Raw genomic sequence first — 21,714 nt, forward strand, 5'->3', positions numbered from 1 at the left:
CAAAAAAAAAAAAAAAAAAAACACATGTTGGAAAGCTTTAATCATGAATTTCTCATTTTGAGCTGCACTGCAGATACTAAATGTGCACACCATGTCTCTTTCTCTGTCTATACAAAAATCTGTATACACATAAAATATATTACGCGTAAAATTAATTTTAATCACAATTGTCATTTTTAACGGACTCTTTCTTTTCATTACCTATGCTTAGGTGATGTTAAGTCAATATTTGGGTCAATTTGACCCCAACCAAAGGTGGAAAATGGGGGGGGGGGGGGGGGGGGGGTTGCACCTCCAAATTTTTCACTAAGAATGATTAAAAATGGGTAAATTCAATTTAAATAACTTGGGAAATCATTTGCCTGTATTTCTAAATTAGAAAAAGCAGATGGAGAACAATTATTTGCCTTAACTACAGAAGTAATCCTTTCATGTGGGTTAAATACTATTTCAAAATTGTGTACTCAATGTTATGATGGTGCATCTTGTATGAGATGCCCATATAGTGTATGGACTGCGCAATTTTTATGCGTAAACACCAATTGTAATTTTACATAAAGTTTTATACTCTTATTATAACTGAATGTTTAGCTAGTAAGTGTTCATTGATTCCTTGTACTAGAAACACATTTTAGCAACTCGATGTATTACATGTTTTCATGTCTTTTTGTAAAGTTATGCTATTTTTGAAAAAAATCTCACATCAAAAGATACTTTCACATCAACATCAACAAATATATTTTGAGGCTCTTTACTTGACAATCTCCGAGTGACACAAAATGGTATTCAAGAGTTAAATCTATAAAACCCCCCTGGAAGAATTACTGGAAAGCGACTTTTCATTGATAGAAAATCTGATGTTATTTTAATATGTATGACTTTGTTTGAATTTTTGTTTACTTTATTTATACTGCGAAGTGTTCTTTTGCTACTCTCTATCATAAATATTTCAATCTGCTAATCTTAATTTTTGGCTTTACAATCGAAACTCTCAGCAATTTTCGCACAAATGCATACTTGAACACTTCGTGACAGACCTTTCCATAACAGTGTTTACTGTATGCCAATGCAGGAGAGATGACCAAAACCCACATGAAGTTGTAATCAAAATATTAAATCAATATTTTGAATAAAATGATCAATTCAAAGTTTCTCCAGAAATTGAGACAGGATTTGATGAGATATAATTATTATTGTTCTTAAGTTCAATATTATGTAGGTCGGTTATAGAAAATGAAAAAGAAAATATACACTTTTGTTTTGTGAATTGCAACTATAATTTTTAATGATGCAAAATAAATACTAGCCTGATTTAAAAAGCTTTCTTCTTGGTTATTTTAAAGAGGGGAATTTGAGGCAAATGTGTTTTTTAACATAACTTTCTTGCTTCCATTGTTTTTTGACTGTTTCAACCAGGTCAGTCATTTGAAAGGTGACTTTTGTTGTCTTAGGAGGTTAGAGAATTACCTTCGAAGCGCAATGAAGCAAGCAAAACATTCCTCATTCGCCGTGCAGGCAATAAAGCAAAACACTGAACATTGATTAAATATAGTGACAAAATTTTCTGTTCTTTCTGACCCCAAAACTAGCAGGTTAAAACTTTACTGGAAAATAAAATCTAGTACTGAGATTTTTTGTCGGATAACTTCTTACAAAATAAATTTAAAGCTTTGGTCGCAAAAATTTTAATTGCTCTTAACAAACCTAACTATTTTTATTAGTGAAACCACTTTTTATCACTTCTTGTTAACCAATATGTATTTTATACCGTACTGAGGAAATTCATGTTCAAGAAACTCGACTTCCCAAACGAAATGCCGCCCCTGACCCCAACACAGGTCTGTCAATTTCACTGTGCTTAATGTATGTCATCATAGTTGAAAAATTCTGCCTTCGTTTATTTAATACTTAATTCTACACCAATAAACTCTAAACTAGTTAAATTTTTTATGATTAATTTTCAGTTATAATACCAAACATCAATAAAGTCACGGTCTCACGGTTGACCTCAGAAAGCTTTTTGATTAATAACAAAAGATAAATTTTTAATGTTTATTTTTAACTACAATATCGGATACCGATTGGGTCTATGAAGCCCCATCAATATTTATTTCATTTTTAATTTAATTTTTTAAAAAAGATTAAAGTTGCGATTCACTTAGTTGCCATTAGGTGACAGCATGAAATCAGAAGCAATGCTAAAATTGTCAAGTGTGTTTGAAATTTAAGGGAACACAAATATTGTTTCTTTAGAATAGTGGTACTTTATGTGATTTCGTATTCATATGGTCAAATGTGTAATAATTTCAATAATATTTTTAAGACACTAAAAACTTTGATATTAGAATTCCATTCCACTTGAGTGGTATTTAGTGCAACAAAAAGGTAGGAGGGTTGAATAACTTAAACTTTCACTTGTTAAACAATAGCTTTGTACAATAGCAAAGTACATTTTACTCCTTTCATAACAAAAAACTTATGAAAAAAAATTAAAGCTGCTTACAGTAAACTCCTAATTATCCACAGAATTGAATGGTGTTGGTGTCATAGTTGACCCAACTTTGTGGATAAACCAAAATTATGAAAATAGGGGCACACAACAGATACCATAAACATACTACATAAAGAACAATAAAATTATTCACTGCTTGTTTACAAATTTGTACATTAACTTCTTAAGAAAATCAATCTAATGTTTGCTTTACACTAGCACATTAGCACTACAATTACATTATTAAGCACTATTTTATTATTAAATGCTGTATTTTCTTCCTCCTCAAAAAGCTCAGTTAGTCTCTTCACAGGAGCTAAAGCTGCATTGTGGCTCGCCATCTTTGCAACAAAATTGCTCTGTTTCAATATGTGTATAATGCTTTGTTTACTATTTGTCTATGAGTTACATTCTTGAAACATTAAAAATTGGCGTCACAATATTATCTCCACTGACATTTTTTTCCCATCAGCAAGTTTATGAAATCATTAATAGAAACTTTTTCCTATCAACTTTTTATAATGTTCAAATGGAATTGGTGTTTGAAAAAAGGTTTGAATTTCACCTTACATGGCAAAAAAAGGTTCCATCAAAATGATGGAAATTGAAAAAGAAGAAGGAATTTCGGTTTGTGGACAAAATCGCGTATACTGTAGTTAAAAACCTTTGGAAACTAAGTGACAATCAAATTTAGACTTTTTAAACTCAATACAACACAATAAAACTTGCTTTATTTCTTTTGTAGCATAACAATTCAATAAAATTAAGTATTAAAAATTAAACCTATTTAAAACCTACAAGTAAGTATTTTTAAGCTTCCACAAGAAATAAATGTGCACCTATTTGAGATATTATAGCCACAGTTTTGATATCACATCTCATTTGCAACATGCAAATCAGTATTATTACAGATATAGTTCAACAGTATTCATTTGAACCACCAGAAATAAATGACTATTAGAAATAACTAACAACTAGTTTGGAAAAATATTTTATGAGAAAAATGAAAATAAAAGAAGAACATGAATACATATGCATATACATCTTTACACATGTTTTACATACAAAACATCTGTCTAAAAATACTTTCCAGAGAAATTAGTTAACTCCAGTTATAAAGACCATAGCAGTTCTAAAAATTCAATTTGAAAGACTACTTTCATAACTGTCCAATTAGGATCTGCATAACTTGAGCTAACAGTATTAATTGAAATAATGTAAACTTAAATCATAGCACAACATACTGAAGTAGAGTGTTGAAATTTAGAATTAACAGTAATAAACTTTATAAATGTGTACCACGGGGGGGGGGGGGGGGAAACATTTGTATTATAAATGGATTTTTTTTTAAAGATCAAGATATCAAGAACTTTAGTTTCGACGTATGTGCCTCGACTTTATCACAGCTTTTCAAATACAGTAGAATTCAAATCAACTGAATCAATTGAGACTTTAACTTATTCAGATAATCAAAAAACCCAGCTCATTTTGATCAATTTTTGTAAGTATGTTGCAAATGAGAAAAAAATATTTTTAAAGAAAAGGAACTTTTAACTAATCAACTAGAAGGATAACATTTTTCAAGCTAAGCGCACGTACAAGTGCTGTACATTTGAACAACATGTACTACAGTACTGTAAATAAATGTCATTGCTTGTGGATCATCTTGGCCAAAATCATTAACTTGTCAATCGCAGGTATGTTTTCCTCTTAGTCCCCCCTCCCTCTTCCGAAAGTGATTTGGATAATTGGAGTTCCAATGTATATCCATTCACTTTTTCTAATGGAGTCATGTTAACAAGGCAAATTTGGGGAATAAAGGGTGTTATTTTGTATCTAGAGGGCTCTAATAACTTTAAACATATTTAACAGGTCAAAAAATAGGTTTCACTTTGCTCTAACAACAAAATATTTTATTTATAAATTAAGAATCCAACTTTACAGAAATTTGTTAAATGAAGCCGGGTCTGGCCCTGATAAAAAGAATAAATAAGGGCATCACTTGTATAAGCGCATGATAAAATGATCAACCAAACTTAAATTAATGATAGCATGCAATAAAATCAATTAATTGAAGTGACCGCAATTATACTTGAATTTCAAGAGGGTCATTTCTTTTTTTTTGGGGGGGGGGGGGTGAATTTTTAAATTAAAAAACATACATACAGTATAACCCCGAGTTAACGATTGTCAAGGGACAGGAAAAAAAATCGTTAAATCAAGGATATCATTAAATCAAGGAGCATTGACATTTAATGCCGTCGAATTCCAAACCAATGAAATGTATCATTAAATTGAGGAAATTGTTAAATTGAAGGTATACTGTATCTAATTATAAGCAGGTTATATTTTTCTTCCACAGCATTGTACAATATATTGAATATTATGTTAACCATCAAGTTGGTTAAAAAAAAAGCATTTTTTTTGTCCAAATATAGTAAACTCCTGATTACCAGCTTTGCAGATTATCCACTAACTTTCACTTTTAGAAAAAACAAACAAACATGCATTGATGACTTAAAGACCCCCCCCCCCCCCACATCAGTTCATCAAAACTTGACAAATTGAAACCTGATTTTTACATTAACACTCTTTTATATGCGTAAATGAGTAAAAACGAGTGACTGGACCAGTGCGTTCAGAAAAATTCCCCTTCCATCCTCACATGTTTTTGGTATAACCTAACTTAATCTTTCAGTTGATCCGTTTTTTTGTGTATATGTGTAATCCATCAGCATTTATATGTAGCAAAAAAAAGTTGTCAGCCCTTGAAAATAAGTAGAATAAAATGTTACAAATTGCTAATTTATAAAAAGAAAAAAAGAGAGAGAGAAAGAGCTTGACCTACGGAAGTTGACAGAGGTATACTACAGAAAAAAAAAAGAGTGATAATACTCCCTTTTAGCTTTTACATAAATCTTTTACACATATTACATACTGTTATCATAGGTTTTTTTTTTTTTTTTTTAAATTGATTTACGGATTATTCCAAAAATTTGCTTATCCATAGTTAGCATGCCACCCTATTCCTATTCCTTGATTAATCAGGAGTTTATTGTATTTTACTATTTGATTGATACAACAATCCTAAACAATCATCCATTTATAATACACATTGAAATAAAAATTCACTCATATTTGAGGATAATTAATTAACATAGCTTTTGTAACTAGCTACGTTCTGACAGCCAACCAACCTTTTTTCTCAGTATCAGACTTTTCTTCAGTTTTATCTTTTTTGTTCCATGAAGATTGAATTTCAGATGGCCAATTGGTCTGATTTTCAGAAAAGTTTTGAATCTTTCCACTGGTTATAAGTCCTGAATTAAGAAGAGGGTTTGATTCTGATGCCTGAGCAAATGCAGGATTGCTCATATTGCCAATTGGTTCTTGCTTCAGCATTTGCCGCCGCCGTCTTTTAGACCACATTTCATGGCAATCCTGATTTAAAGGAAGACTGAAAGATGAAAAAAGAAACAAATTAACCTGACTTCAGATCCAGTGAAGACAAAACATATCATGTAAGTTACAATAACTAATGAAAAGACTACTAGTGCCTCCTACAAAGTGCTGACCACAGACAATGCACATGACTATGAAAATTGCAGCACTGAGGAAGAAAAAAAACAGTCCAAATAAAAATAAAGCAAAACGAGTTAGGGTGTACAACTTTAAAAATTACAGGGTGCTGATGCACAAGCTGACCAAGAAATGCATTTAAAAACTGCCAAACAAGTTGTGTATAAAGCAGAAGCAGATTTTGTGTGCATGTGTTTTTCTCTAAATTAGTTACAGTCGACTCCCGCTACAACGCGATCTGACTTACGCGAAATGGCTATAACGCGAATTTTTCACGAGTAACGAATTTTAGAGCTAACGCGAATTTTTCGCCCACAAAATGAATTTTTTTAGAAGGAAGTATCAGCTTCATTATTGGCTACTAAATATTGATTTCGTGAATGTTATTACGTCCCTTTGAGCATTACTAACAGCCAAAGTTCCCACGCCAAACTAGTCTATTGCATCAAATAACCATAATGGCACCTTAGTGTCACCTTCATCAAAAGTTTGAAAATGTGAAGAAAAAGAAAGTTTCTAATAAAATTTTTTAAAAAGGCTAAGATTCTCGATATGCTTGAAGAATTACAAAACGTCGAAGGTAGAGCGACAATAAGCAGGGGTCTGTCCAGGATTTTTCACAGGGTCTGGTTTTTGTGAAAAATAAAATAATTTTGTGAAAAATCAATTATTATTGTGAAAAATCAAATAATTAAATTTTTTTTTCTTGTAAAAACGAAAGTTTCGACTCTTGAGATGGTGGAAACTGCATCATTGACACTTAAAGTTGAGTGTTTTCTCTCTTTTCTGTTGAGAATATCATTCTTGAGTATTTTTCTAGTATTTGAAGAGAGGGGGGAGGCATCGCTCCCTGGGAGATGGGCACCCCTCAAGTATCAATATTTATCTACCATTCTACATCATGTTAAATTATACTAGAAATGTTTTTTGTATAGTATTTAAAATAACTGTAAGAAAAAAAATTAGGCAGGGGTTCAGGATTTAACTTTTTAACCCAAGACACTGTTTAAGAGCACAGAGTTTCGTTCAAACCTTATAAACTCCGTGATTTTCACAAAAATAAAAAAATACTTTATTTGTTTACCTCTTAACTAAGCGTACTAAACATCGAAAATTCGAAAAATCAGATTTCCACAGCGGATGCAAAGAGATTGCAATAATCAAAGTGAAGGAATCAAAAGTATAAAAACGGCTTGTAAAATAAATATTTTTGATAAAATTACTTTTGAATTGCATTTTAGAGTCCTATGATAAACATATCATTAATATCTGGACACAGTTAAAGCAAAAATAAATAAATAAATAAAATAAAAAATAAACCATCGATTCAGCATTTTAATTATTGATTCATAAAAGAAAATGGAATTCCCCTTTGAAAACTTAAAATAAGCTTTGTTACAAAAAAAAAAAAAAAAAAAAAGAGAGAGAGAGAGAGATTTTTCATTTATTTGCATCCTAATAAAGCGAAGTTAGCTTGAAAAAAAGAATAAAATATGATTCTCATATCGGATGTAAAAAGATTCCGTTTTTCAAAACGTAGACATCTATAGAAAAAAATAACGGTAAATAAAAGTTTATTTAAAGTTAATTATCCTTTTTAGTATCGAAAAACCAAACCCATATAACTTTCTCCCAAAATAACAGTTTAACATCGCACCACCAGACACTAAGTGGCGATAAGTTTAAATTTTGTAACCCTATCTGAAGCGATCACATCCGCCACACCCATACTATCCTTTGTAGTTCTAAATTCATTTCGCTGTATATTATTGATGATTAAATCATGTGTGGGAAGAAAAGTGCTTACTACGCCTATTCAGAGAATGTTGACGCTTTTCCAAAGAAGTTCACAACAACACCGCTGCATAAAACAAACAAGCAAAATTATAAACCAAACTGACTTTTGGCTGTTAATTTCTTTCAAAGAAACTAACAACAGGCATTATATTTATTTGGCGGTAGTAATTATTTATGGCTTGTAGGAGCATCACAAGAGTGCCAATTTTATTTTTTCCTTTTGCAAAATTAGCTGATTTTGTATAAGTTGATTCCTCTAATTTAACTTTAAATATGCTGTATTATTTTAATTTGAGATTTGCTCTTTCAATAAACAATTTGTGAAAGATCCGTTTTTGTTTACCAGAATTTTGTGAAGGGTCCGTTTTGGTTGATCGGATTTTTGTGAAAGGTCCGTTTTGGTTGATCGGATTTTCGTGAAAGGTCCGCTTTGGTTGATCGGATTTTTGTGAAGGGTCCGTTAACGGACCCAAATTTGCTCTGGCCAGACCCCTGATAAGTATGAGTGAATCTTCCATATGTACCATTAAAAGTCAAAACAAAGAGATGTCCGTAAAAGTTTAGAACTTAGTTTCAATATTGAAGCTTGCAGAGCAGTCTAGCAAAGTAAAAATTATGAAAATGGAAGCTACGCGCTCTCTTGCATTGTGGATTAATAAAAAGATTAGGTAGAGGAGATGTAGCTATAAATTGAAATGTTTTAAATAAAAGGTGAAGCGTATTTAAAAATGTATTAGATAAGAATAACGATATGATCTTGGAGCATAAATCATCACTAGTATCTTCATTTTTTAACTCGCAAATATTGATACTGTATATACTGTACAGTACTATTTTGTGCATCATTTTAATTTTCTGCGTGCAGTGCGTACCATTGTTTTATTTTATATCTTTTATTCCCATTGGTCATTCATTTTGTGCATCTTAAGTATTTCATGTTAAATAACAGTTTATTTTTTAAATACAGTAAAAGTTCTGTTCTTTACGGAAGAAACCTGTAATGGTTAAGGAATGCTTTAGAGCAGTTTGAGGGGTGTTTATAAGTGCCTAAAAGTATTTGGTATGCTTTAAAAAATTTGTATGCATATTTTTTTCTACAACACGAAATTTCAACTTACGCGAGGAGTCTTGGAATGCATCCCTCGCGTAAATCGGGACTCGACTGTATTGTTTGAACAAAATATTGTTAAAAAAAAAAAAATTTTAAGACAGAATTTTCAAATTTTAAAAAGCAGACTAAATAAGTACAATATTCTGATATATTTATACTTGACATTTCAAACAATTTGCAACACCATTATATTTTAAACTATTTTCTTGACAGCATATAATACAGGAAAATTAAATTATCTTACAGCCTGCATAAACAAAGTCGTTTCATGCCTAAACATAAAAATTAAATCTTACTAAAAAAAAAACCACGGGAATGTAAATATTATGAATTGCTTAATTTTTTTTTTTCAAGAAATTTCAAAATTTTCAATTTTTTAAAGTGGAAATAATCCACTCTAGAAAAAAAATGGAAAAATTCTGGAGCAGTAAAAGTTAATCTTGCAAACTTTTGTTTTTTAGAGGAAAAAAACAAATTGTAAATGTAATTGGAAAAAGCAAATGAAGGTATAAAATGATAAAAACTTACTTAGGAGGTGCCATTTCTTCTGGATGGATGTCTTTTAACCACTGGCATTTCAAAGAGTTTTCAGCAGTAATTCTACGATCTGGATCAAGCTCAAGCATTTGATCCAAAAGATCTAAAGCTGGAGTAGGCATACTAAAATGAAAAAATTTCATCAAAGAGAATAACAATAAGCTTCATTTTCAAAACAGTTATAAGTTGAGATTCTTAAAAAAAAAAAAAAAAAAAAAAAAAACTTTGCCAAGAATTTTTTTTCAATTGGCCATCACAATGAAATTTGCATTCTTCTGTCCTATGCTGTATTTCTATTATTTGGATGCTATGCACAACAGTTAAAGATTTAGATAAAAACAAATTAAAGTGACCAATCTAGATTTCAAATGTAATTACAATTTTAAGAATTGAATACAAAGTAGAGTCAAAAATTCAAATTAATTTGAACCATATGTAGCTCGAACTTAACAAGAAAATGCTGTTTACAAAATAGCATGTCATTTAATTAAATAAAGTGGTTACATGATATTTATGTACACAACTTAAATACTAACAGTCTTTTTCGGCACAGTCGAGACATCTGGTTGGTAGGCGGCACCCTCTTGCACGCACCATCTGTAATTGTGAAGGTGACTTTATGGGTTGGGTCCCCACTACCTAGTCTAAAGAGGTGCTCCAGCCATCTAATGCGATTAATAAAGTAGATAATATCTGGCTGTTTATAGAATTTTTTTATATATCTCAAAATTATAGAGAGTGCGCCATCTGTTGTTTTTCTGGACAGCACCAAAAATTCTTCTCAAAATTTTCCCTTCAAAAATCATCAATCTATCTTCTGCTTTAGTTAAAGCCTAACACTCACTTCCATAAGTTAGGACTGGTCTTAAAAGGGTCTTGTATGTGTTTATTATTGTACTTTGGCGAAGAAGTTCAACTTTTTAATTAGCTTTTCAAACCAAATTAACATTTGTTTGCCATAGCCAGGCGGCAATTGATTTCAACGCTAATATCACTGTTTCTAGTGATGACACTTCCAAGATATTTAAACTCCTCAACGGATTCAAATGAGCAGCCATCAACAAAGAATGGGGTAGAATCAAATGATTTATGGTTTATTTCCATATATTTGGTATTGTCAGCATTAATGCTAAGACCCATTTCTTTAGAAGCAGTCTCAATAGTGATGAAAGCATCGTGACAGCTCTTTTGGATCTTCCAATTATGTTGATGTCATCAGCATATTCAAGAATCTGTACTGTTCGTTGAAAAATAGTGCCTCGAGTGTTGATAAGAGAATATCTAATAACTTTCTCAAGGGCAAGGGGACTGTTGGCCTCAGTGGATAGGAGGAAATCTGTTTTTGACAGGGCAGGATGGAGGAAACTGATTGAGACGGTCTTGGCCTGCCCTAGGCTATAGTGCCAAAAAAGAACTTAAATACTAGTAATAAATAAACACTACAATATGTAATTACATTTTTAACAAAATTTAACTCTCATTACTACATAAAAGAAAAATAGAAATCTCTACAGAACTGTGTTTACTGTTTGAGAAACTATTATGCAGTAATTAAGCAAAGATAAATGAATGTACAGTAGAGTCCCAAAAATCTGAGGTAATTGGGGCTCGCCACACCTCGTGTTACTGAAAAATCGGACTATCCGGGAAAAATCTTTCAAATTAAAAAGTTACACTATTCAGACGACATGAGGAGCACCTTTTCTTGCTGTGCGTAAAGAAAAGGAACTATTGTCTTCTCAAAAAATTTATCACTCAAATTTCAACATCTTTTTCCCTTTTAGGTGCATTTAAATGAATTTCGATTTTAGTGTACAAGGCAAACATAGCATGCATTTCGATTGTGCCAGAATTCATTTCGACCAGTTTTTTCAGGATGTCTGTATCAATGTGTAGGCCTGCATAGGTATTATCTTGGATTACACAAAAACGGTTAGCTGTAGGAAGTTTTAAATTTCATATATGCAACTCATGTGGCGTCAAGTGAGTCGTTTTTATTACAATCTGATATTCCAAAAGGGATGTTAAATAGCGGCAAATCAATGTCAATTTTACGCATCAAACTTATTTTCTCCAAGGCATCTCTTAATCCATATCTTGTAATCGATGAATAATTTGCACCACTTAGGGTTTTTTGTTGAAACTAACCTCTCAAAGTATTTACTATATGAATTATTTACAGTACGTAGTTATTAAGTTTTACTGTATCAAAAGATTTATATTTTCAGATTTTAATAAAAATAAATTTTTAGCTACTAAAAATTTCAACTTAAAATAAAAATGAAGCATATCAGATTAAGTGAAACCTCAAACTCTTGAGATTTGGGTTTTTGAGACTCTGCTGTACTTCTGAAAAATACACAAACTTTAAACTAAGTAAGTTGAATTTATTTCTGTCAGGAAATATGGATGAACATTTTTAAAAAAAAATCACAGGAATTTTAGTACAGAGAACTTTATAATTCTTTTCCTGTCTGTCAAATAGCTAATTTCCTTTAATAGTAAAAGTACATTGCTCAACCTATTTCTTATCGAAAGACTAATCGCCCACTGTTTTATCTGTAAAGAAATTCTTTTCATGGCTAAATTTTCACAGTTGAACATTTTTTTTTTGCTAATTTTACTTTTCCGTGTGGTGAAATCAGTGCCATTTTGCATGATAAATATGATATTCAACCTCTATATCATATCATTGCATGTAATTATTTTTCAGTTTAATTACAGTATGTATTTCTTTTATAGATCGCATCTTTTTTTTTTAAGCAACTGTAAAGCATTTTTTAAAATCTCTATGGAATTGTTCAACTTTTACCATTCTACTGTGTGTTTGTGTATACATATGTATATACAGTATAACCCCAGTCTAACGATTGTCAAGGGACTGGAAAACGTTATCGTTAAATCGAGGAAGATAGATATTCAATGCAGTCAAATCCGGACAAGTGAAATGTATCATTAATTGTGGGGGTAGTTAAATCGGGTATCATTAAATCAAAGTCATACTGATCAGTGTATATATCGCTGTTCCAGTACAACATTGACATAACTGCAAAATTAATGGAAAATGAGTTATTGTCGTCACAAGTTCCAAATGTGGTTACCCTATTTGGACTAAAAGAACAATTTTTTTTAATTCCCTTTAAAAAAAATTATTATCAATTTCCCAGTTAAAACTGTCCCCATGATAGATAGAATAGCCTTTTGTTTGTATCATGATTCTTTTGAGATTTAAAAAAGTATATTTTTTTATATAATACATTTTTTTACTCAATGGTATTTTTAAAAATAGCATAAAAAGTTCTTGAATCTGTTCAGTAATATGGCGCAAATAGCTCATTCATACAATTTGCTGCTTTAAAATAAATAAATAAATAAATAAATTTTTAAAATATGTCAAGAGTTTTTTTCTTTTTTTGGACACCCTGTTTTTAAAAGAAAGGATGATGGAAAGAAAGAAAAGAAATACAGTCAAACTCTGATACAATGCCACTGTCGGATCAATTTTATGGTGGCGTTATATTGAGTTAAATGGTATATCGAACACAAGTGAAACCCAATCTTTTGCTTTTTTATATCCTTTAAAAGCTCCATTTGATATTGTTTTACCTGGATGGCAACGATAAAAAAAGTCCACTCTCATTCACGTTGTAGACATCAGCAACAGCATATTGGGAAATTAAGGCCCGTAATTTTTTCGAACCATTGGCACAGTTAGTTGGATCAACGTTGACAGTTTCAGCAGATCTTATGTGTTGAGAAAGACCATGACATTTTTAAATCTATTCAGCCAACTGTTGCTATATTCAAAATCAATAATATTCATTTGCTGCCCAAAAATTTTGGCATGTTCTCTGATTACGTCCCCAGTTACTGTAGCATTTTTGTCATTCATCTGCATAATCCAAGTGTATAAAGCATCTTCCAACTTCTCATAGCAGATTTCATTTGCACAGCATTCATTCGTTAAACCATTTGTTTTTTATGGCATAAGATGCCTCCAATGCATCTTCCACTAAGGGTTTTTTTCCACATAATGGAGAAGTGACTTGAAACGCTTTGCTGTGATGCATTTGGATAGCTCCGTTTGTATTCAAATTTCCAAATTTTTACAAATTTCCAAATGTAGATGGCTTCTTTTTGACATTGTATAAGCAAGGTCAGACATAAACTGAAGAAATATACTTAATTTCACAATTCTACCTCAACATCAACCAACTAAGAAACTTTCCAGAGTAACAACTTCCTTCAGATCACAAGGCTGAGTGGAGTGTCGGTCCAATCGAATTCTATGAGCAATAGTAAGTTTTGTATACAAAAGAAAACCAGTCTTTCACGAATCCTTTTTAAAGCAGGCAGTAAATTTACATTTCTAAAGCACAAGGAAAACAAGGTTTTTACCGTCGAACCGTACAATAATGTGAATTGGAATTCGCAGGTGTAATCAAAACAGATAAAGTGTTTCTTTTGCACTCGAAACTAATAATAGAACCCATTTAGCTAAAAGCGTTGAAAAGTGTGAAAGGATCACATCAACAAAGCAATAAACCCCTTTCCCTGTTCTATCACTGTTCGTGTTGAAAAAAAAATGAAACAAATGAAAGCGGGGCTCAACCGAACCAAGCACTGCGACCAGAGGTCTATTGTACTAGTCCCCTAAGAAGTCTTAAAACAGATCAGTAGCTGAAGCAGAATTCAGCTAACCCCTAATAGGAATATCATGAATCTTGCATGGTTCAAGTAAATGATGACCAAGGTGCTCAAACCTATACGAAGAAAACACTTCACAATCACAGATAACCTCTGCAACGGAAAGGTTCTCTCACAACCATCTTAAACATACGAAGTGCCTAAGCATAGGACTGTGGTAGATCAGTCCTTACTCTTTAAGATGCAGGAGAAGGAGTTGAAACCTCCAATTGATGATGTTTGGTTTCTCCTACCTTCTCAGGAATGGCTAGCCCAGTGGCTTTCGCCTTCTGTAACAGCCTCCCCACTCCTGCTCGCGCCTGTTGCATTTTTGTGCATAAATGAGTATCCCCTGCCCCCCTACTGCAGTGTCGGTGGATTGCAGATATGCCCCCTCACCAGTCGGTGGGTTGTAGATTCCAAAGGAGCTGGGAACTGGGTGGGTGGTAAAATGTCAACACCCGCACAACCACCCTGTACGAGTGCAAGGCAAATTGCAATGAGGTTCGCGTGGTTCCTTGAGGGGACTGTTTAGACATCATGCAACCCAGATGCCATCCATCCATCAGCACAGTGCCTCACACCTTAGATTGGGTATCCATTTTAGTTGCCTTCTATGACACACATGGACTATGTTGAGACTATTCTGCTCCGGTCACCACACGGAGGACTGATCGTGTTTTTTGATAAACCACATGTTTATTGTTGACAAACTCTCCATGCGGTGTTTTTGCCTGGGTACACTATACATTAAGGCGTATTACACATGTGGACATCAAGAAAGAATTGCAGTAGTACAACGATCACCTTTGTGTAAAAATAGTCAGAGAATTTGGAAAAAATATTTTTCTGGGGTTAAAGTTTGGCTGGTGTTGTATCGAGTTGGTGCTTTAATGGATAAATTACATAAAAACTCCTATATGGGAGATTTGTTTTGACATAATTATGGTGGTAAAACGGGATTGGCACTTTAAAGGTGGGCACTAAATCGGGGTTTGACTGTATATTTTTAGGATTTCTTAAGAAGTGTACACAATCTGAAATATCATTTTTAAAGAAACTTTTTACCTTATACTCTAAGAATGGGTTTAAAACTATGAAATGATAAACTTACAACATAAACTCTTCTCTCACTTTTCGGCGATATTGCTTTTTTGGTTTGAACGTGTGCCAATGGGGCAACTGAATAACTTTGGGCCAAACTGCAGGACAAGGAGTACCACAGATACGACTGATTGCTTCAAGTTGAGCCATCTCTTGGTTTGCTTGAAATATTGGCTTTTTGGTAAAAAGTTCCCCTAAAATACACCTGAAAAGAAAAATAATAACTTAGTGAATGCAATATAGAGTAGTGGCTGACAAATAAAAAAGCATCACTTGCAAAAATTTACATTTCACAGAATTTCTCAAGAAATAAGAACAATTGTTCTGTAACATTTGTCACATAAAAGGTATGCTTCAGCTGACAAGTTTCAATAAAAATTATATCACCTGAGAACTAACAACAAATTGATGAAACAAAAGTTTTTTTTTTTTTAATTATCTTGTCAAATAGCTGGGAATAAGCTGTAAATTTGCGAACATCAGGATTAAAAACAGAAAAAAATGTAAAAAATAAAAATATAAGCACCAATTATATTTGAATAAAAAAATAGTCGAAAAAAGTATAAGATATAAACATAAAGTATGAACAAGAGGAAAAACCACTATTCATAAAAACTTTCAACTGAAAATTGAAGCCATTAGAAAAATCTCATTGGAAGGAGTTTTGCTAAGGGTTTTGCTCAATTATAAGGGAGCTAGCAGAGAGCCCAAAAATACAGAATAAAATTTTTGGCCAAAAAGAGGACTAGAAAACATTACATACTGTAACTATCACATCAAATTGATCACCATTATCACCACCAAAAAACAATTTTTTTAAATTCATAGTTTAAATTTTAAATGATCATGACACCTAAAAATTACCAACACCCACAACTAAAATGTGCTAACAACATTTTTAGGAGCAACTTACCCACAGCTCCAAACATCAATAGGTGGACCATATCTTTCTTCTCCTAGTAGTAATTCAGGTGGTCGATACCACAGTGTAATAACTTTATTTGTGTAAGGTCTTGTTTTGTCATCAGCATTATACAATCTAGCCAAACCAAAATCTGCAAGCTTGATTTGGCCCCTGAAAACAGAATTTTTAAAAATGAACACAACTCAAACTGGAAAGCTCAAAGAAAAGTTTTCACTTATAACTCTATTCTTTAAATCCATATAATAATGGCATATAAATATCAAATTAATATTAATTACATATAATATTAATTATATTAATTATATATAATTAATATTAATTATATATAAATATCAAATGACTCACTTATTATTCATAAGGATGTTGGAACATTTAATATCACGATGTAAAAAGTTCTTAAGATGACAGTAACGTAAACCATCTAGAAGTTGTTTCATGAAGGAGGCAATGTGAATTTCAGTAAACTCTACCAAGCCAGATTCCAGTAAACCCATGAGATCATGGTCCATATACTCGAAGACAAGATAAAAGGCTCCTAGATATAAGACACAAAGTTAAGATATTTTTAAATAATATCAAACACAAAATCTTTTTTTTTATTTAAGGGGTACAGCGAAACTTCGGTAAGTTGAACTCCGATGAGCCATAAACTTCAATGAGCCGAAGTGAATATTCATTCCCGTCTAACTGAATGGAGAACTTCCTTGTTAACGCAACCCTATAAGTCGAATTTTTTTCTTTTTTTCTTCTTCTCCCTAAAATGTATGAACAAAAAAGCACATAATTTGACAAGTTTTTTTTCTTTTCATTTTAAATTATTGTTTACATCATTTCCTTCCATAGAAAGAAAAACCTACGCATGGGGGAAACCAAGGTTTTGAGTAAGGACAGCCCGAAAATGGGAATTAAAGAATGACAGAGAGGGGTGCGTATGTTTGGGATTATGGAATAATTCCAGTTTTAGTGAAAACGGGGGAAGGAGAGTTATGGAGTATTTTTTGGGATTTTGCGGTATTCCACAAAGTTGCTGGTCTTTCAAAGACAGGTTTTTTTCTTTCGTTGTTATAGAAAGCTAATGTGTGTTGTGCCTTTTCAATTATTCTTGAATGTTCTGGATTGAACTTTATTTAAAATTTTAAGCTACCAAGAAAAAGTTGAATTTATTCTATCATAGTGTAACAAAAAAGAGGGAAATTTCATTGAAGTTTGATGTGCCTTTAAATTTTCAGCAATTTTAAAAATTTGAAAAACGTTTTGATTGGCAGTGCTTTCTCTTTGATGCTTTTAAAGTATCCAAGGACTACATAATGAAAGAACAACTTCTGCTGAAAGCAATCTTTGATAGCAGAATTTTTTTTTTAATATGTTTTTTCCCTGGTAAAATAATAGTTATATCCAATATAAAAATAAAAAAAATTGTTTTTCAACCCATTCAAACTCTTGAATTTATAGTATCATATTATACATTAATTATGCCAAGTATATATTGTCGCCTCAGAACAACAGTAAGACATCTAATTCCAGTAATAACAGTAAGTTATTCTACTGTTGCTTTGAGCTGACTATTTATTATCTTTGATACATTATTTTATCACTTTTTTGCTCATATTATAAAGTTAATACGTGTAAGTGGTGGCATTTTATATTAATCTATAGTTTTGTTTTCGTATTCATTAAGACAAATTTTCAATGACTCGAATATTTTTCGCATTCCCCGCAACTTCGACTTATTGAATGTTTCACTGTATGTATCATTTTTTATAGCACGAAAATTGGAAATAGACACTTTCAGTCTTAGTAGTATCTTTGGGGGGAAAAAAAAGAGCAAAAAAATCAGGATGTTTTCTATATTTTTTTTTGTGTAATGTACATGTATATTGATGCAGTTTGGTGAATAACTAACTCTGACATAGAGCTATATTACTTATATAATTACTCGGTAAGAGCTTGAGTTGTGCAACTAACAAAATTATGCATTTAGTTCCAATGGAAATTTGTATTTCAAACATCCCTCTAAGAATTTACATGTATAGAGGTGCCCCTCCTAAAATATTCAATTTTGTAATATATTTTCGCAAGGGCGCCCATATAGGGGGGCGGGGGCTTGAGCCCCCCTTAGAAATTAAAAACTTCCCAGCTTTTAGTACCTTTTTCTTTGCAAAAATGTAAAAACATTTCTTCTCCAGCCATTAATGAATAAGTTATAAAAAATGTCAAATTTTAATGATTCTAATCTGCCCTGAAATTGTTTTCCATGGGGAAAATATCCAGCTAAAACATGGGGAAAATATTTAACCCCCCCCCCCCCCCTTGCAACTTTGCATATAGGCGCCCATGTATTTTCATAGTATGAACTTAGGCAGACATTAAAATAAAGTTAATATACAAAACTGAAAATATTTGGTAGTAATTTCTTAATATTAAGAAGAAATGAAAAACAAAACAAAACACCTAATTGCTCATTCTTTTCAAGTTTAGAAACTTAACATTTTCAACCACCAGTAATTTGACAACAGTTTAAGTTTGATGTTAAAAAATAAGTTATTAAAATATAGCTTTAGTTATTGGATGTATAAAGATTGAAATCTCCAACGCGTTATGCAATTTTCGAGGAAGTACATTTTCAATAAGAGAATATCCCCCCCCCAAAAAAAGTTTTTATTAGAGCCTTTTATTATACACATTACTGAAGTCCAATTTAAATAGCGTTTAGTCCAAGAAATCCTGGAAATCGCTCTAATTTAGAAGCTAATTTATTTTCAAACTGAAAAAGAATGAGAGAATAGTTAGAAAGGAATCATTAGTGCATTTTTTGTTTATTAAAGCGTTATTTCTAAAAGTCCAGACTAACTAAAACACCCTGATCAACAAGTTTCTACTTTGCTAATGATGGATCCCTGAAAATAATAGCTCATGAGATTATTTCTATGACTTACATGACCTGGATAAGGGGAGGTCACATATTAACAAAATGAAGAAATCGAAAAGAAATCAAATAGCAGAATAGTGTATCTGTCTAAAAAGTGAATTTACAATTTTCAACTTGAATAAAAACAGGGATGAGAGTGATCAAAGAGCAAAAAGGAGGAAATCCAAAAAAAATTTCGAAAAGGGATGATATAACAATTTTGTGAAAAGGAAGATATCCAAAACCACATCAAAATAGAACCTGGAAGCGATGATATTCAAAAATTCAACAGAAAATGGCTAATTTACCAGTTTTAAAGGTTTAATTAAGTATAAGTAATAATTTTGTACAATTTGCTGCATTGTACCATTTCTTGCAAGAGTGTTTATTCCTAAATAAATCTAAATTTTGAAAAAGGGGCAACAATTTCTAACCATTGAGTCCTTGAACAAAGTGTTGGGGGAGCCAGAGGTCACTCTTGGCTGCATCACACAATAGTGCCAACTTTTCATATTTTATGGAGAAAAATACATTTTTTTCATCAAAAACATTTGAGTTTATAGTGTTAAACGAGTGAGAACATAAATTTTAAAATTAGCTCTGCAGTAAAAATTTACGACAGAGAGAAAAATCTAAAATTTCTTTATGTGGTAGAACATACTTTTCATAGTAAGAATTGAAAATAAATAAATATATGTATATATAAATGATTGGTTATCTTTAATAGAAAGAATAAGAAATTGGGGATTAAAAATTAAAAAAAAAAAAAATTATTTTTTTTTTCGATTTTTGAGAAAAAAGACTTGAAAGAGCCAAAAAAAAAAGGAGGACAGGTTTTAAAAGTCAACGGAGAAAGCCAGAAAAATCTCATCCCTGATAAAAAGAAAAAAATCAACTCATACAAAAACGGCTTCCTATTTTTCTATAATTAAAGGCAAAATACTTCAAAATAAAGTTGATTGTTTTAGATGAATTTTGACTTGATAAAAATTTAACACATCTTGTTTTTTAGCAATATTTTAGTAGATTTACTATGCTCTGACAATTTAATTGCATTAAACTATATTAGGCATTCAATTGACTTTATTATTTAGCAGTTTAAACTTAACTATTTCAAAAGAAGTTGATAATATGAGCATACCTTTGTCTTTGCAAAAATCTAATGCATCTTGTTTATCAGTAACAATTTCCATTAAATTGACTATGCTCTGATGATTTAACTGCCTTAAGATTTTGATCTCTCGAACTGCTGTAATTGGAAATCCTTCCTTTTCATTTTCAAGACGAACTTTTTTTAGAGCAACAAGTTGACCTAAAGAAACATGAATAAAATTAAAAAGCAGATTCTTAGTACAAATCTAACAAATTCAAGATAAAGTAACCAACACATAACAAAGAAGAATTATTTCCTATGTGACTGATATACAGATACCAGGGGTCTGGCCAGAGGATATTTGAGTCCGTTAACGGACCCTTCACAAAAATCTGATCCACCAAAACGGACCTTTCACAAAATCCCGATCAAACAAAATGGACCTTTCACAAAATCCCGATCAAACAAAACGGACCTTTCACAAAATCCCGATCAAACAAAACGGACCCTTCACAAAATTCTGATAAACAAGATCGGATCTGTCACAAATTGTTTATTGAAAGAGCAAATCTGAAAGCAAAATAACGCATATTTCTGTGTATAAACCGAATAATTTTTGGAACCTTTTTTGAAGTCAAATTAGAGGGATCAGCTTATACAAAATCCGCTAATTTTGAAAGAAAAAAATCGGCACTCTTGCGATGCTCCTGCAAGCGATAAATAATTGCTACTGCCAAATAAATATAATGGTTGTTTGTTTGTTTTATCGCAGCTAATTAGCAGCGGTGTTGTAAACTTTTCTGAAAAGGCATTGGTAAGCATTTTTTCTCCCCCCCCCCCGCTCATGATTTAATAAACAATAATAATATATATCTGCAAAATGAACTTGGAACTGCAAAAGGATGGTAAGGGTGGGGGAAAAATATGATCGCTTCTGATAGGGTTACCAACTTCAAAATTATCACCACTTAGCGTCTGGCGTTGAACCTTTATAATGACTTGATCAGAAAATATTCTCATCATTTTACTAGCTTGTCAATATTTGCGTTTTTATGGTGCGGTGCGATGTTTAATTGTTATTTTGGGAGAAAATTATATGGGTTTTGATTTTTCGATGCTAACAAGGATGATTAACTTTAAATAAACTCTTTTAATTACCGCTTTTTTTTTCTTTAGATGTCTACATTTTAAAAAATGCTATCTTTTAACATCCGATATGAGAGTCATATTTTGTTCTTTTTTCGAGCTAACTTCGCTTTATTAGGATGCAAACAAATGAAAAGTCTCTTTATTTCTGTTAGAACTCTCATTTCAAGTTTTTAAAGCAAAATTCCATTTTCTGTTATGAGTCAAAAATTAAAATGCTGAATAGATGGTTTATTTTATTATTTATTTATTTTTTTTGCTTCAACTGTGTCCACAGATGTTAATGAAATGTTTATCATAGGACCCTAAAATGCAATTTTAAAATAATTTTATCAAA

At 31.7% G+C, this 21,714-nt stretch overlaps 1 protein-coding gene across 1 annotated transcript in view; it reads right to left on the minus strand.

Moving 5' to 3' along the window:
- Window positions 1–21,714, minus strand: part of LOC129226402 (cyclin-dependent kinase 12-like) — a 171,092-nt gene that overhangs the window by 82,019 nt on the left and 67,359 nt on the right. The window contains exons 5-10 of the mRNA XM_054861002.1: window positions 20,280–20,450; window positions 16,576–16,765; window positions 16,219–16,380; window positions 15,316–15,510; window positions 9,507–9,638; window positions 5,689–5,948 (exon numbers count right to left, since the gene is read on the minus strand). Of these exons, the coding sequence (XP_054716977.1) occupies window positions 5,689–5,948; window positions 9,507–9,638; window positions 15,316–15,510; window positions 16,219–16,380; window positions 16,576–16,765; window positions 20,280–20,450 (1,110 nt within the window). The remainder of the gene's footprint in view (window positions 1–5,688; window positions 5,949–9,506; window positions 9,639–15,315; window positions 15,511–16,218; window positions 16,381–16,575; window positions 16,766–20,279; window positions 20,451–21,714) is intronic.

The sequence above is a fragment of the Uloborus diversus genome, chromosome 7 (genome assembly GCF_026930045.1).
Source record: "Uloborus diversus isolate 005 chromosome 7, Udiv.v.3.1, whole genome shotgun sequence".
Lineage (NCBI taxonomy): Eukaryota > Metazoa > Arthropoda > Arachnida > Araneae > Uloboridae > Uloborus > Uloborus diversus.